The following is a 14931-nucleotide window of genomic DNA, read 5'->3' as shown; positions in this document are numbered from 1 at the left end:
GATTCCAGATATATATTTTTTTTATAGGTCCTTTGGCAGTGACCTGATTGGTTGTCATTGGCAAATACTCAACTTTGCAGCAGCTTTGTTATATCTCCCCTTTTTGTCTTCTTCCTCACGTAATTACTGTCTATTAGTGCCCCATGCCACTAGATATCGGCTTAGATATCCACACTATCCATGTGGAAATATGGAGGTGCAATCTCCTCCACAGAATAACAGGGGCTCCTTGTGCACTTTCTCTCACTGACTGATTACGGAGCTGTTATCCATAACCCTTTTTTTACACTGGGGGATGTTTTTAGACATTTATTCCCCAAATTTCACGGTTTTGTAATGCAGCATTATAAAGGTTTAGACCAGGGATGCCCAACCTGCGGCCCTCCAGCTGTTGCAAAACTACAACACCCAGCATGCATGGACTGCCTACAGCTATTCGCCTACAGCAGGGCATGGTGGGAGTTGTAGTTTTACAACAGCTGGAGGGCCTCAGGTTGAGCATCCCTGGTTTAGACAATACTGTTTATCCCCAATCTTATAAAGAAATCGGTGGCCTTGGATAATAATTGCTAGTTGGGCTTATAATTAGGGTTGACACCTTTCCCAACAAAATATACTGACCAAGTTGAGGTTGTCGGGTAATTGCTCAACAAGGGGTGTTAAGTCGCTGTCATACTGTGGCTCCCATTAGTGCCCCCTAGTAATATTAATGCCCCCATTAGTGCAACCCAGAATGAATAATGCCCCATTAGTGCCCCCCCCCCCTGTAATAGTAATGCCCCCTAAAATTAATGTGCCCCAGAATGAATAATGCCCCCATTAGTACCACCCAGTAATAGTAATGCCCCCATTAGTGCACTCCAGAACTAATGCTCCCCATTAGTGCCCCCAAGTAAGAGTAATGGCCAATTAGTGCGCTCCAGAATGAATAATGCCCTTATTAGTGCGCCCCAGCATTAATGCTGCTCATTAGTGTCCCCCAGTAAGAGTAATGGCCCATTAGTGCGCCCCTTAATGAATAATGCCTCATTAGTGCATCCCAGAGTTAATAACGCCTCCATTAGTGCCCCATAGTAGGAGTAATGCCCCCATTAGTGCCCCCTTCGCTGCTTCTGCAAAAAAAAAAAAAAAAAGCACTCTCCTCCTCCATTTTCTTGCGCTGTGGTGAACACTCACTGCTCACTGGAAGCTCAGCACAGGACCTGCACTCCATCGTGAAGACGTCTCGCAGGTCCTGTCCTCCAGTCAGCAGCAAGTGTTCCCTGCAGCGTGAGCAAATGGAGGCGGTAAAGGCTGCACTGATGAGCGCTCCACAATGGAAGCACTCATTAGTAACTGGCCTTGAAGAAAAAATTACCGGCAATAAGAAAAAAATTACCAGCACCGTCAGGGCCACTAAAATACCGGCCTTGACAGTGAGATACCGGCCGGGTGGCAACCCTAGTTATAATACAGGACTGTATTAATGCATAATTACCTGATGCTCACACAAAATGGATTTGTCATGTTAGAGGGTTGTGCACTTCACTTCTGGGGTATTTTATCTATATTTACATTCATTTATTAGCCATGTCATGCTATACTTTGGGGCTTAGGGAACACATGATGTCTGTTCCCTGCATGTCCCCATAAGCAGATCTGAGAGCAGGGATACAATGGTTCCAGTCCATAAAGCCTCATTCACACATCAGTGATTTCCATCAGTGATTGTGAGCCAAAAGCAGGATTGGAGCCTCCACAGACATAAGGTATAATGGAGAGATCTGTACCTGTTCTGTGTTTAGAGCCGCACCTGGTTTTGGCTCACAATCACTGATGGAAATCACTGACCGAACACTAATGTGTGAATCGGGCGTAAGATCTCTTTTACCAGTCATCTGTATACACGGACATGCAGAGAAGGCAAATTGGGGGAACTCCATATGATCTTAAAATTAGACTGCTCTAAACTAGAGCAGGCAGAAGGTGCACCAAACTTCTCACAGTGGCTCACTATGATAGCTTTGTGACATCTTACAAGGAATGGTAGACACTTAATTATGGCTTACTTCAGACCAATATGTTGCACCAAAATCTTAGTGCAGTTTGGTACATTTAAAGATTCCTAAGCCATGCCTCCTTCTAGACACTTAGGGTAGCTTCACACAGTTTTTTTTAGAGGATGTCTTGGGACAGATTTTCCTGTTTTAGTTTTTTAGCCAAAGACAGAAGTGGATCCAGGAGGAAGGTGAAGTAGTACTTTTGTTATTTCTGATTCCTTTTTAATCCACTTCTGGCTTTCCCTGAAAAACTTACAGGAAAATCCACCTAAAAACCTTCTCCAAAAACAGTTTGAACCAACCCTTAACTATGTGATGAGGTGCAAAAACACATAGGAGATGATTCATATATGATACATCTGTGTTTAACTGATCCGGTAGAGGGACAGCCTGCTGGAGTTCACCAGATCTGAAAAAGCCAAACCCCATTGACTATAATGGTCTCTGGCTGCTTTCTGGCATAAGTGCCGGCTTCGGCTGGACAGAAAGTCCTGCATGCACTGCTTTGTCCAGCAGAAACCGGAACATACAGTTGCAAGAAAAAGTATGTGAACCCTTTGGAATGATATGGATATCTGCACAAATTGGTCATAAAATGTGATCTGAGTCACAACAATAGACAATCACAGTCTGCTTAAACTAATAACACACAAAGAATTAAATGTTACCATGTTTTTATTGAACTCACCATGTAAACATTCACAGTGCAGGTGGAAAAAGTATGTGAACCCCAAGACTAATGACATCTCCAAGAGCTAATTGGAGTGAGGTGTCAGCCAACTGGAGTCCAATCAATGAGGTGAGATTGGAGGTGTTGGTTACAGCTACCCTATAAAAAACACACACCAGTTCTGGGTTTGCTTTTCACAAGAAGCCTTGCCTGATGTGAATGATGCCTCGCACAAAAGCGCTCTCAGAAGACCTACGATTAAGAATTGTTGACTTGCATAAAGCTGGAAAGGGTTATAAAAGTATCTCTAAAAGCCTTGCTGTTCATCAGTCCACGGTAAGACAAATTGTCTATAAATGGAGAAAGTTCAGCAGTGCTGCTACTCTCCCTAGGAGTGGCCGTCCTGTAAAGATGACTGCAAGAGCACAGCGCAGACTGCTCAATGAGGTGAAGAAGAATCCTAGAGTGTCAGCTAAAGACTTACAAAAGTCTCTGGCATATGCTAACATCCCTGTTAGCGAATCTACAATACGTAAAACACTAAACAAGAATGGATTTCATGGGATGATACCACAGAGGAAGCCACTGCTGTCCAAAGAAAACATTGCTGCACATTTACAGTTTGCACAAGAGCACCTGGATGTTCCACAGCAGTACTGGCAAAGTATTCTGTGGACAGATGAAACCAAATTTGAGTTGTTTGGAAGAAACACACAACACTATGTGTGGAGAAAAAGAGGCACAGCACACCAACATCAAAACCTCATCCCAACTGAGAAGTATGGTGGTGGGGGCATCATGGTTTGGGGCTGCTTTGCTGCGTCAGGGCCTGGACGGATTGCTATCATCGAAGGAAAAATGAATTCCCAAGTTTATCAAGACATTTTGCAGGACAACTTAAGGCCATCTGTCCACCAGCTGAAGCTCAACAGAAGATGGGTGTTGCAACAGGACAACGACCTAAAGCATAGAAGTAAATCAACAACAGAATGGCTTAAACAGAAGAAAATATGCCTTTTGGAGTGGCCCAGTCAGAGTCCTGACCTCGACCCGATTGAGATGCTGTGGCATGACCTCAAGAAAGCGATTCACACCAGACATCCCAAGAATATTGCTGAACCGAAAGAGTTCTGTAAAGAGCAATGGTCAAGAATTTCTCCTGACCGTTGTGCACGTCTGATCTGCAACCACAGGAAACGTTTGGTTGAAGTTATTGCTGCCAAAGGAGGTTTAACCAGTTATTAAATCCAAGGGTTCACATACTTTTTCCACCTGCACTGTGAATGTTTACATGATGTGTTCAATAAAAACATGGTAACATTTAATTCTTTGTGTGTTATTAGTTTAAGCAGACTGTGATTGTCTATTGTGACTTAGATGAAGAACATATCACATTTTATGACCAATTTGTGCAGAAATCCATATCATTCCAAAGGGTTCACATACTTTTTCTTGCAACTGTATTTACCCTTGAATACCATTAGAGTCAATAGGGTCTGGCGTTGCATGGCTGTAGCAAGCTGGATCAGTTAAACTCAGATGTGAATCAGTCCTAATCCAGCACAAGGTATATACACTGCGTGCAGAATTATTAGGCAAATGAGTATTTTGACCACATCATCCTCTTTATGCATGTTGTCTTACTCCAAGCTGTATAGGCTCGAAAGCCTACTACCAATTAAGCATATTAGGTGATGTGCATCTCTGTAATGAGAAGGGGTGTGGTCTAATGACATCAACACCCTAAATCAGGTGTGCATAATTATTAGGCAACTTCCTTTTCTTTGGCAAAATGGGTCAAAAGAAGGACTTGACAGGCTTAGAAAAGTCAAAAATAGTGAGATATCTTGCAGAGGGATGCAGCACTCTTAAAATTGCAAAGCTTCTGAAGCGTGATCATCGAACAATCAAGCGTTTTATTCAAAATAGTCAACAGGGTCGCAAGAAGCGTGTGGAAAAACCAAGGCGCAAAATAACTGCCCATGAACTGAGAAAAGTCAAGCGTGCAGCTGCCAAGATGCCACTTGCCACCAGTTTGGCCATATTTCAGAGCTGCAACATCACTGGAGTGCCCAAAAGCACAAGGTGTGCAATACTCAGAGACATGGCCAAGGTAAGAAAGGCTGAAAGACGACCACCACTGAACAAGACACACAAGCTGAAACGTCAAGACTGGGCCAAGAAATATCTCAAGACTGATTTTTCTAAGGTTTTATGGACTGATGAAATGAGAGTCTTGATGGGCCAGATGGATGGGCCCGTGGCTGGATTGGTAAAGGGCAGAGAGCTCCAGTCCGACTCAGACGCCAGCAAGGTGGAGGTGGAGTACTAGTTTGGGCTGGTATCATCAAAGATGAGCTTGTGGGGCCTTTTCGGGTTGAGGATGGAGTCAAGCTCAACTCCCAGTCCTACTGCCAGTTTCTGGAAGACACCTTCTTCAAGCAGTGGTACAGGAAGAAGTCTGCATCCTTCAAGAAAAACATGATTTTCATGCAGGACAATGCTCCCTCACACGCGTCCAAGTACTCCACAGCGTGGCTGGCAAGAAAGGGTATAAAAGAAGAAAATCTAATGACATGGCCTCCTTGTTCACCTGATCTGAACCCCATTGAGAACCTATGGTCCATCATCAAATGTGAGATTTACAAGGAGGGAAAACAGTACACCTCTCTGAACAGTGTCTGGGAGGCTGTGGTTGCTGCTGCACGCAATGTTGATGGTGAACAGATCAAAACACTGACAGAATCCATGGATGGCAGGCTTTTGAGTGTCCTTGCAAAGAAAGGTGGCTATATTGGTCACTGATTTGTTTTTGTTTTGTTTTTGAATGTCAGAAATGTATATTTGTGAATGTCGAGATGTTATATTGGTTTCACTGGTAAAAATAAATAATTGAAATGGGTATATATTTGTTTTTTGTTAAGTTGCCTAATAATTATGCACAGTAATAGTCACCTGCACACACAGATATCCCCCTAAAATAGCTAAAACTAAAAACAAACTAAAAACTACTTCCAAAAATATTCAGCTTTGATATTAATGAGTTTTTTGGGTTCATTGAGAACATGGTTGTTGTTCAATAATAAAATTAATCCTCAAAAATACAACTTGCCTAATAATTCTGCACTCCCTGTACACCAGTATTTTGGCACAAATTGATTCACTTCAAATAGAAGTATTCTAGTGCAATTACCTTAATCTCCTCCAGTGTCTTCTCTACATGTCTTCTAGTATCGGACATATGGAAGCCCTGCAGCTTCTGCTTGGGAACACAGCACTCATTATGAGCGATGTGTTGAGGGGTTGTTACCAGCATGGGACTAATAGATTCAGCTACCTATTACAGTTCAGGGTTGGCTTCTCGGCATTACAATCTGATCCTGCCAATTGCACAGTGCCCTCAAACAGGGCATGTAAGTAACTGACTAAGGCCCCTGAACTATGGCGGACAGATATCCAGCAAAGTTCATGATCCACTCATAGTTGTAAGAGGATAATAATTGTATCTGGAGCAATAATGATCTGATCTCTTTGCAGGCACCATCATTGTTCCCGTCGCTCTTTGATGGCAGCATTAATAGGGATGTACTCATAAGAGCCCTGAGTTTTACAGCAAATCTTTCTGAGAACCTGGCTAAAGAGCAGCAGTATGATGGCCCCCGTCACCTTAAAGAAGACTCCATCTATGCAGTTCTGTTTAAAGATCCAGCAGTACTCCAAAGAAATCTTGTACCATTATTACTCTTCCCCGACATGGAAATAAAAGAAGAAGCCTATAGATGTATTAGAAGTACTGAAACATTACTAATGTAACGCAGGAAAAGTTCTTCGTTTTTTATCTTCAGTAATAAACTTGTTAAACCTGAAGTGGTGGAAGTGTTAGCATTATCCACTAATGGTACTACATGTCAGCCTCGACAAATACGGAGGTGCAAACACCTTCGCACAATAACCTTGGCTCATTGGGCACCTTCTCCACCCTGAGGCCTCGTCCACATTTCCATGTCCGTGACACATCCATGAAAAAAAGCGTACGTGTGTCATCCATGAAGATGTCCATGAAGGATCAGTGATTGGTCCGTGTGTCCGTTTTTTTACTATCCGTGTGTCATCCATAATTTACTGATGTTGCTCAGCTGAAAATAAATTTCCAAAGAATGTTCTATCAGTCTTCAGTGAAAAACAGACCCATAGATTTCTACAGGCATGCTTGGTGCACATCACGGATCAAAGTAGTGCATGTCTCCGTGACCCATGGTCAGGAAAAGAAATACTGAAATGTGACAGACACATTTAAATCAATGGGTACATGTGCTGTCCATGGAAAATGTCAGTGAAAAACGGAAATGTGAACGAGGCCTGGCATATGAAGGTGGAATGACAATTCGGTTCCCCTTTTAATGACTGTGAGTTGCAGACTATGCTATCCTGCCTGCTGGGCAACACAAACTTAAAATGTAAGCTAAACACCAGTGTGAACACAGCCTCCTTGACAGTTTAGAATAAAAAAATTAAAAAAAACATGAAAGTCACACATGATGGATCCAGTGGCGGATCCAGAGCCTGGTCTCGGGAGGGGCACTTTCAGATTATTTTCTGTCCGCCGCCACAAAACAATTGTGCTTATAGAACAGACTGCACAGTGTAGAGGTATACTGTATATTGTGTGGCACAGTGCAGGCTATATGTGTATAACAAACATATTCCACATGAAAACTTACAATTACTTGGCTTGGACCTTGGGTATCTCGGACGCCACTTCAACACTTTGACCGGGGGGCTCGGCGGAACTGATGTTGTGTTTTATCCTAATGAGAAAGATTTCATAATAAGGATTTGGAGAAGGGGCAGAGGGAAAGCAGAGCAGGGAGAGGCTGGTGCTGCTACTAGGGGGTCATACCATGGGGTAGTAATAAAGCCCACCATAATGCCCCCCCCAGTAGAAATAATTCTCCTTATAATGTGCAAAACATACCCCCCTTGTAATGCCCCAGGTGAGCTAATGTCCCCATAGTGCCCCCATAATGTGCCAGTATAAAATACCCCTATATAGTGCCCCCAGTAAATGCCCCCATAGTGCTCCACACCCTCCTTCCTCCTAGTGCCCCCCATAATGTACCAGTATAAAATGCTCCAGTAGATGCCCTCAGTGTCCCCCATAATTTGCAAGTATAAAATACCCCTTCTTAGTGCCCTCCGTAGATGACCCCATAGTACTCCTCTCCCCCCTTCCCCATTGTACCCACCATAATGTGTCCCAGTATAAAATTGTACTGTACAGAGCACCCCATATAAAATACCCCTTCTTTGTGGCCTCAGTAGATGCCCCTATAGTGCCCCAGTAATAACAGCCCCCCCATGTGCCAGTAATAACAGCCCCCCCATATGCCAGTAATAACAGCCCCCCCATGTGCCAGTAATAACAGCCCCCCCATGTGCCAGTAATAACAGCCCCCCCATGTGCCAGTAATAACAGCCCCCCCCCAGTGCCAGTAATAACAGCCCCCCCCCAGTGCCAGTAATAACCCCCCCCAGTGCCAGTAATAACAGCCCCCCCATATGCCAGTAATAACAGCCCCCCCCAGTGCCAGTAATAACAGCCCCCCCCAGTGCCAGTAATAACAGCCCCCCCAGTGCCAGTAATAGCCCCCCATATGCCAGTAATAACAGCCCCCCCATATGCCAGTAATAACAGCCCCCCCATATGCCAGTAATAACAGCCCCCCCATGTGCCAGTAATAGCCCCCCCATGTGCCAGTAATAGCCCCCCCATGTGCCAGTAATAGCCCCCCCATGTGCCAGTAATAGCCCCCCCATGTGCCAGTAATAACAGCCCCCCCATGTGCCAGTAATAACAGCCCCCCCATGTGCCAGTAATAACAGCCCCCCATGTGCCAGTAATAACAGCCCCCCATGTGCCAGTAATAACAGCCCCCCCATGTGCCAGTAATAACATCCCCCCCATGTGCCAGTATTAATAACAGCCCACCATGTGCCAGTATTAATAACAGCACCCCCATGTGCCAGTATTAATAACAGCCCCCCCATGTGCCAGTATTAATAACAGCCCCCCCATGTGCCAGTATTAATAACAGCCCCCCCATGTGCCAGTATTAATAACAGCCCCCCCATGTGCCAGTATTAATAACAGCCCCCCATGTGCCAGTATTAATAACAGCCCCCCATGTGCCAGTATTAATAACAGCCCCCCCATGTGCCAGTATTAATAACAGCCCCCCATGTGCCAGTATTAATAACAGCCCCCCCATGTGCCAGTATTAATAACAGCCCCCCCATGTGCCAGTATTAATAACAGCCCCCCCATGTGCCAGTATTAATAACAGCCCCCCCATGTGCCAGTATTAATAACAGCCCCCCCATGTGCCAGTATTAATAACAGCCCCCCCATGTGCCAGTATTAATAACAGCCCCCCCATGTGCCAGTATTAATAACAGCCCCCCCATGTGCCAGTATTAATAACAGCCCCCCATGTGCCAGTATTAATAACAGCCCCCCCCATGTGCCAGTAATAATAACAGCCCCCCCATGTGCCAGTATTAATAACAGCCCCCCCCCATGTGCTAGTATTAATAACAGCCCCCCATGTGCCAGTATTAATAACAGCCCCCCCATGTGCCAGTATTAATAACAGCCCCCCCATGTGCCAGTATTAATAACAGCCCCCCCCATGTGCCAGTATTAATAACAGCCCCCCCCCCATGTGCCAGTATTAATAACAGCCCCCCCCCCCTGTGCCAGTATTAATAACAGCCCCCCCCCCCCCGTGTGCCAGTAAAAGTATTGTGTGTATATATCTAAAAAAGAAAAACGCATGCTTACCTCCATGTTAGTGATGCGATGCAGGCCTCTTCCGGCCTGTGGCCCGCGCTGTACGGCTCAGGTGGCGCGATGATGTCATTGCCTGCAGCTTATCAGAGGAAGGGAAAGGGACACGCCTCTCCCTCCCCTGCCTCAGCACAGTCATCTGCATCGCTGTCCTGAGGATGGCGATACAGATGACTATGGAGATGAGTGCTTCCACAATGGAAGCGCTCATCTCCCTGTGCCCCGCCGCCGCCAGCTCAGGGGGGGGAAGCAATTGCCCCGTTGCTCCCCCCGCCCCCCCTCTGGATCCGCCACTGGATAGATCGGATTTATTAGAACAGTTTTAGCATACAAAGATCATTTTTCTCCACACTTGCTCAGTCAGCAGCTAGTAATTTGGTTGGAATGACTAATAACAGTATGCAAAATATTAATAATCAACATGACCAAAGTTGTAAAGAAATCCGCATCCGGATCCGTCTCACAAATGCTTTCAGTCAGAGGCAGATCGGCGGATCCGGCGGGTAGATCCGACGACGGAACTGCCCGCCGGATCACACTGCCGCAAGTGTGAAAGTAGCCTAATACTACCATACTTTCCGATCAATCAATAATCTATACATACATTACTCTGCATTTGCACATATTTTTCTCCTTTAGAAAGGAGCTTCCGTTCTACAAGGACTTGTATTATACCCTTGTGTTCACATCACTGGACCATGTACAGCATTTATTATCTTTACAGTTGATATACATGAGCTGACGGCCGGCCTAGGCACTGCTAGGATAGCCTGAAATACCTTTCTGTATGGACAAGACCCTGCACACTGTACACTGCCCACTACTAATAAAGGCCGGTAGTCTACGGAGCTGACCCTTATTACCAATACCAATCTGCATTTATGATGCAACATCAAAAACTAAAGAAAAATGGTTGAATGGGCTTAGTTTTATATGTATTTTACATTTTTGTTTCAACTAATAAGGAACAGGTACCCTTTAAAGAGAACCTGTAACTTCTCATGGCATGTCTGTTTCTGGTGCATCTTTTCCCATTACAGTGTTGTGTAGTTCCTCTACTATTCCTATCTGCAACAGGGTTTTACCAGTTGGGGGTGTTTCTGCACAGTCTTGTCACTGGCAGCACTGACTGAATAGTGTCACTGTGCAGGGGCACATCTCCAACTGGTAACACCCATCTAGACCTTTACTGCAGACTGCTAGCAGTTCCTTCATGAACTAGTAGGAATAATAAAGGAATGGCACAACACAGTCATGAGAATAGACGCTCCAGAATAGTTTTTACATGGGAAATGCAAGTAGTTGCAGGAGAGGTGACAGGTCCGCTTTATAATATTTCCAACATCTAAGCACGTTAGACCATGCGCTTAGATATGTCATATGTACCTGCATTGTAGGAAGGTAGTGACCAACAGTTGTGCAGGCAAACAAAAGATTTACCTGGCAAACCTTAAAGGATGTAAAAATAACGTAAAACCAGATAAGAATAAATCGCACTTTATTTCAGAGGAAAGAGCGCACTAGTTAAATATAATTTTGAGGTAGAGGAAAGCTTAGATTCAGTAGTATCATTTTCATTGCTTACCCTGCCCTCATGTCTGTAAACCATCCTAATATATCGGGGGGATGTATTAAGACTTGTGTTTCTAATACCACTCTATATAAGGAAGTTTCCCTCTTCGTCCTCCGGCAGCACACCATGGGTTAACCCGACCTCATTAGCTCCTTGGACCGCCCACCTAGTTAGACAATCAGAGATTAGTTAGTCAGTACCTATATAGCAGGTCATCTAGCTGCATCTCCTTGTGTTTTTTCTTTGTCCTCAGCGAATTGGCCGGCATTCTTGCGGCCAGTCGGACTTTGCCCACCCGATTGAAGTTTTTTCTGTACGCCATGTACACTGCTCAAAAAAATAAAGGGAACACAAAAATAACACATCCTAGATCTGAATTAATTAAATATTCTTCTGAAATACTTTGTTCTTTACATAGTTGAATGTGCTGACAACAAAATCACACAAAAATTAAAATGGAAATCAAATTTTTCAACCCATGGAGGTCTGGATTTGGAGTCACACTCAAAATTAAAGTGGAAAAACACACTACAGGCTGATCCAACTTTGATGTAATGTCCTTAAAACAAGTCAAAATGAGGCTCAGTAGTGTGTGTGGCCTCCACGTGCCTGTATGACCTCCCTACAACGCCTGTGCATGCTCCTGATGAGGTGGCGGACGGTCTCCTGAGGGATCTCCTCCCTGACCTGGACTAAAGCATCTGCCAACTCCTGGACAGTCTGTGGTGCAACGTGACGTTGGTGGATAGAGCGAGACATGATGTCCCAGATGTGCTCAATTGGATTCAGGTCTGGGGAACGGGCGGGCCAGTCCATAGCATCAATGCCTTCGTCTTGCAGGAACTGCTGACACACTCCAGCCACATGAGGTCTAGCATTGTCTTGCATTAGGAGGAACCCAGGGCCAACCGCACCAGCATATGGTCTCACAAGGGGTCTGAGGATCTCATCTCGGTACCTAATGGCAGTCAGGCTACCTCTGGCGAGCACATGGAGGGCTGTGCGGCCCTCCAAAGAAATGCCACCCCACACCATTACTGACCCATGCTGGAGGATGTTGCAGGCAGCAGAACGTTCTCCACGGCGTCTCCAGACTCTGTCACGTCTGTCACATGTGCTCAGTGTGAACCTGCTTTCATCTGTGAAGAGCACAGGGCGCCAGTGACGAATTTGCCAATCTTGGTGTTTTCTGGCAAATGCCAAACGTCCTGCACGGTGTTGGGCTGTAAGCACAACCCCCACCTGTGGACGTCGGACCCTCATATCACCCTCATGGAGTCTGTTTCTGACCGTTTGAGCAGACGGAACGCTGGGCGTCTGACGTCACAGGAAGTTCTGGTTTGGGCGCCAAATTTGAATTCTTTAAGCTAGGTAAGCCTCTAGCTCACTGCCCTTGTGCCTGGCAGCTGAGCTTTTTGCGTTCCAAGGTAAATTGCCTGTCCTGTGTCAGGCAGCCTTCTCCCCCTGCAAATTTAAAGACTGTATTTCTTTTTTTGCAGATGTCCAGCTCCAGCAGTAAGAGGTCCAGGAAGACCAGACACAGGCTCTGCCATGCTTGTGAACGACCCCTTCCTGATAAATGCTTGGAGGATGTGTGTGTTGACTGCTTGGAGAGCTCCCCTTTAAGGTCCGCAAAAAAACCTAAGAAGCAGGTTTTATGCATTTCTTGTATCCAGCCGCTCCCTGAGGATGCTGTGTCTAACATTTGCAAGAACTGTTCTCATTCTGATGAAGTATCGGATTCAGATACCAAAAAACTGATGTCCTTACTCAAGGCCTTTTTAGAAAAGTCCAGTAAGAAAAAGCAGAAGACAAAGCGTTATGTTTCTCCAGCTTCTTCTGATCAAACTTCCCGGTCTGAAGGAGAAGTATCGTCAGAATCGGATCCAGAGTTGCCGGTGTTGGAAGACAATTTTTTGTTCAATAAAAACGATGCTAACCTCCTTATTAAAGAGGTCAAGAACATTATGGAGTCCAAGAAAGAGAAACCCTATGAGCAGAATGAAGAGAACCTGTTCTACTTCCCTAAAAAGAAAGCTACGGTTTTTTCCAGCCATCCAGTGCTGAATTCTATTATGCACAAGGAATGGGAACATCCTATCGGGAAGATCAACCTGGGATCCAGATTCAGGGCCGCTTATAAGACAGATCCGGCTGAATCCACAAGCTGGGAAGCCCCCGCTAGAGTAGACCCTTCCGTTACAAGGCTTGCTAAGAAATCCTTCTTTCCCAGCGATGACTCCTCCTTACTAAAGGACCCTATGGACAAGAAGGCGGATGGCCTCCTGAAGAGGCTTCATACTTAAATGGCCTCCCTGAACAAGGCAGCTATGGCTGCTGTTCCGGTGGCACGTGCGCTGCGTGTCTGGCTGAGTCATCTAGGAAGGGACTTTGAGGATGGAGTTTCCAGAGACGAATTACTCCAACAACTGCCGACTCTAAAGCTGGCGGCGGAATTCTTATGTGATTTCCCTGTTGACTCCTTGAGATTGACAGCAAAGAATATGGCCCTGGCCAACTCCGTAAGAAGAGCCACATGGCTGAAGTTGTGGTCTGGTGACCCTGCATCGAAGAGCAACTTGTGTTCCTTGCCCTTTGAGCCTGGCAAGCTTTTTGGCTCCCATCTAGACAAGCTCCTGGAGTCCAATACTGAGGATAAAGTCCTCAACTTCCCTCAGGTTAAAAGGAAAGAAAAAGCAAAGTTTTTTCGTCCCTATAAAGGCCAGGATTATAGAAGATCCAGCTTCAGAGGACGCCCCCACAGGGGAAGATCAAGCAATAGGCCTGGTACAGAGGGATATAAGAAGAAGTCTGAAGATTCCAAGCAGCCCAAAACCGAATTCTGATGCCAAAAGTCAAGTAGGAGGCCGATTGTCCCATTTCTATTCAGAAAGGAAACGAATAACGTCAGACATCTGGTCTCTCCAGATAGTAAGGGAGGGATACGATTTAGAATTCTGCCGGTCTCCTCGAGATCGGTTCGTCTTGAACGAGAGAAATCAGTGTCTCTTCCATCTTCTGCAAGAGTTCCTGGAAAAGGGTGCTCTAGAACCAGTACCCTTCAGTCAAAAAGGGAAAGGAGTATACTCCAGAATATTCGCTGTCCCCAAATCGGACGGGGGAAACAGACTGCTTATAGATCTAAGATACCTGAACCATCACATGAAGAAAATACACTTCAAAATGGAAACAATAAGATCCATCACAGCAGTACTCAAACAGAATCAATTCCTGGGGTCCTTGGATCTCCATATACCTATAAAGAGTTCAGCGAGAAGATTCTTGAGGGTGGCAATCCAGGTCAAGAGAAGAACTCTTCACTATCAGTTCAAGGCACTTCCATTTGGTCTGTGTTCTGCACCGAGAGTATTTACGAAGATGGCAGTCGTCATAGCAGCAGAGTTACGCCTCCAGGGAATTCTCATCTTTCCCTACCTGGACGATTGGCTCATTGCAGCAGATTCCAGAGACATTCTGCAAGCTCATCTCAAGACAGCAATAGAGCTCCTTCAATCCCTGGGCTTCTTAATAAACTGGAAGAAGTCGGACATCACCCCCTCTACCTCCAAGAAGTTCCTGGGTCTCCTAATAGATACAGACTCCATGATGTTATACCTAACTCCAGCGAGAATAAAAATCTTGAGGAAAGAAATAAAGACCCTAATGACCCTACGTTCCCCCACTGTCCGCAGGGTTATGAAGACTTTAGGCCATATGACAGCAACATCGGATGCGGTACCATGGGCCTTGATACACGTCAGAGATCTTCAGCAGGATATGTTGAGAACCTGGCATCACACTC

The 14931-nt window shown here is 45.3% G+C and overlaps 1 protein-coding gene across 2 annotated transcripts in view; it reads left to right on the top strand.

Moving 5' to 3' along the window:
- The window catches only part of ARMC10 (armadillo repeat containing 10), a 63201-nt gene extending 56415 nt beyond the window's left edge, over positions 1-6786 (top strand). The window contains exon 6 of one of the 2 annotated variants that reach the window (XM_040412980.1): positions 6247-6786. In XM_040412980.1, coding sequence (XP_040268914.1) covers positions 6247-6522 — 276 coding nt within the window. In that variant the 3' untranslated portion in view covers positions 6523-6786. The remainder of the gene's footprint in view (positions 1-6246) is intronic. The other variant, XM_040412977.1, reaches the window with a different exon arrangement.
- The last annotated feature ends 8145 nt before the right edge of the window (positions 6787-14931 follow it).

The sequence above is a fragment of the Bufo bufo genome, chromosome 1, assembly GCF_905171765.1.
Source record: "Bufo bufo chromosome 1, aBufBuf1.1, whole genome shotgun sequence".
NCBI lineage: Eukaryota > Metazoa > Chordata > Amphibia > Anura > Bufonidae > Bufo > Bufo bufo.
Note: the sequence above shows the minus strand (reverse complement) of the source record. Positions and strands in the feature narration are given on the sequence as shown.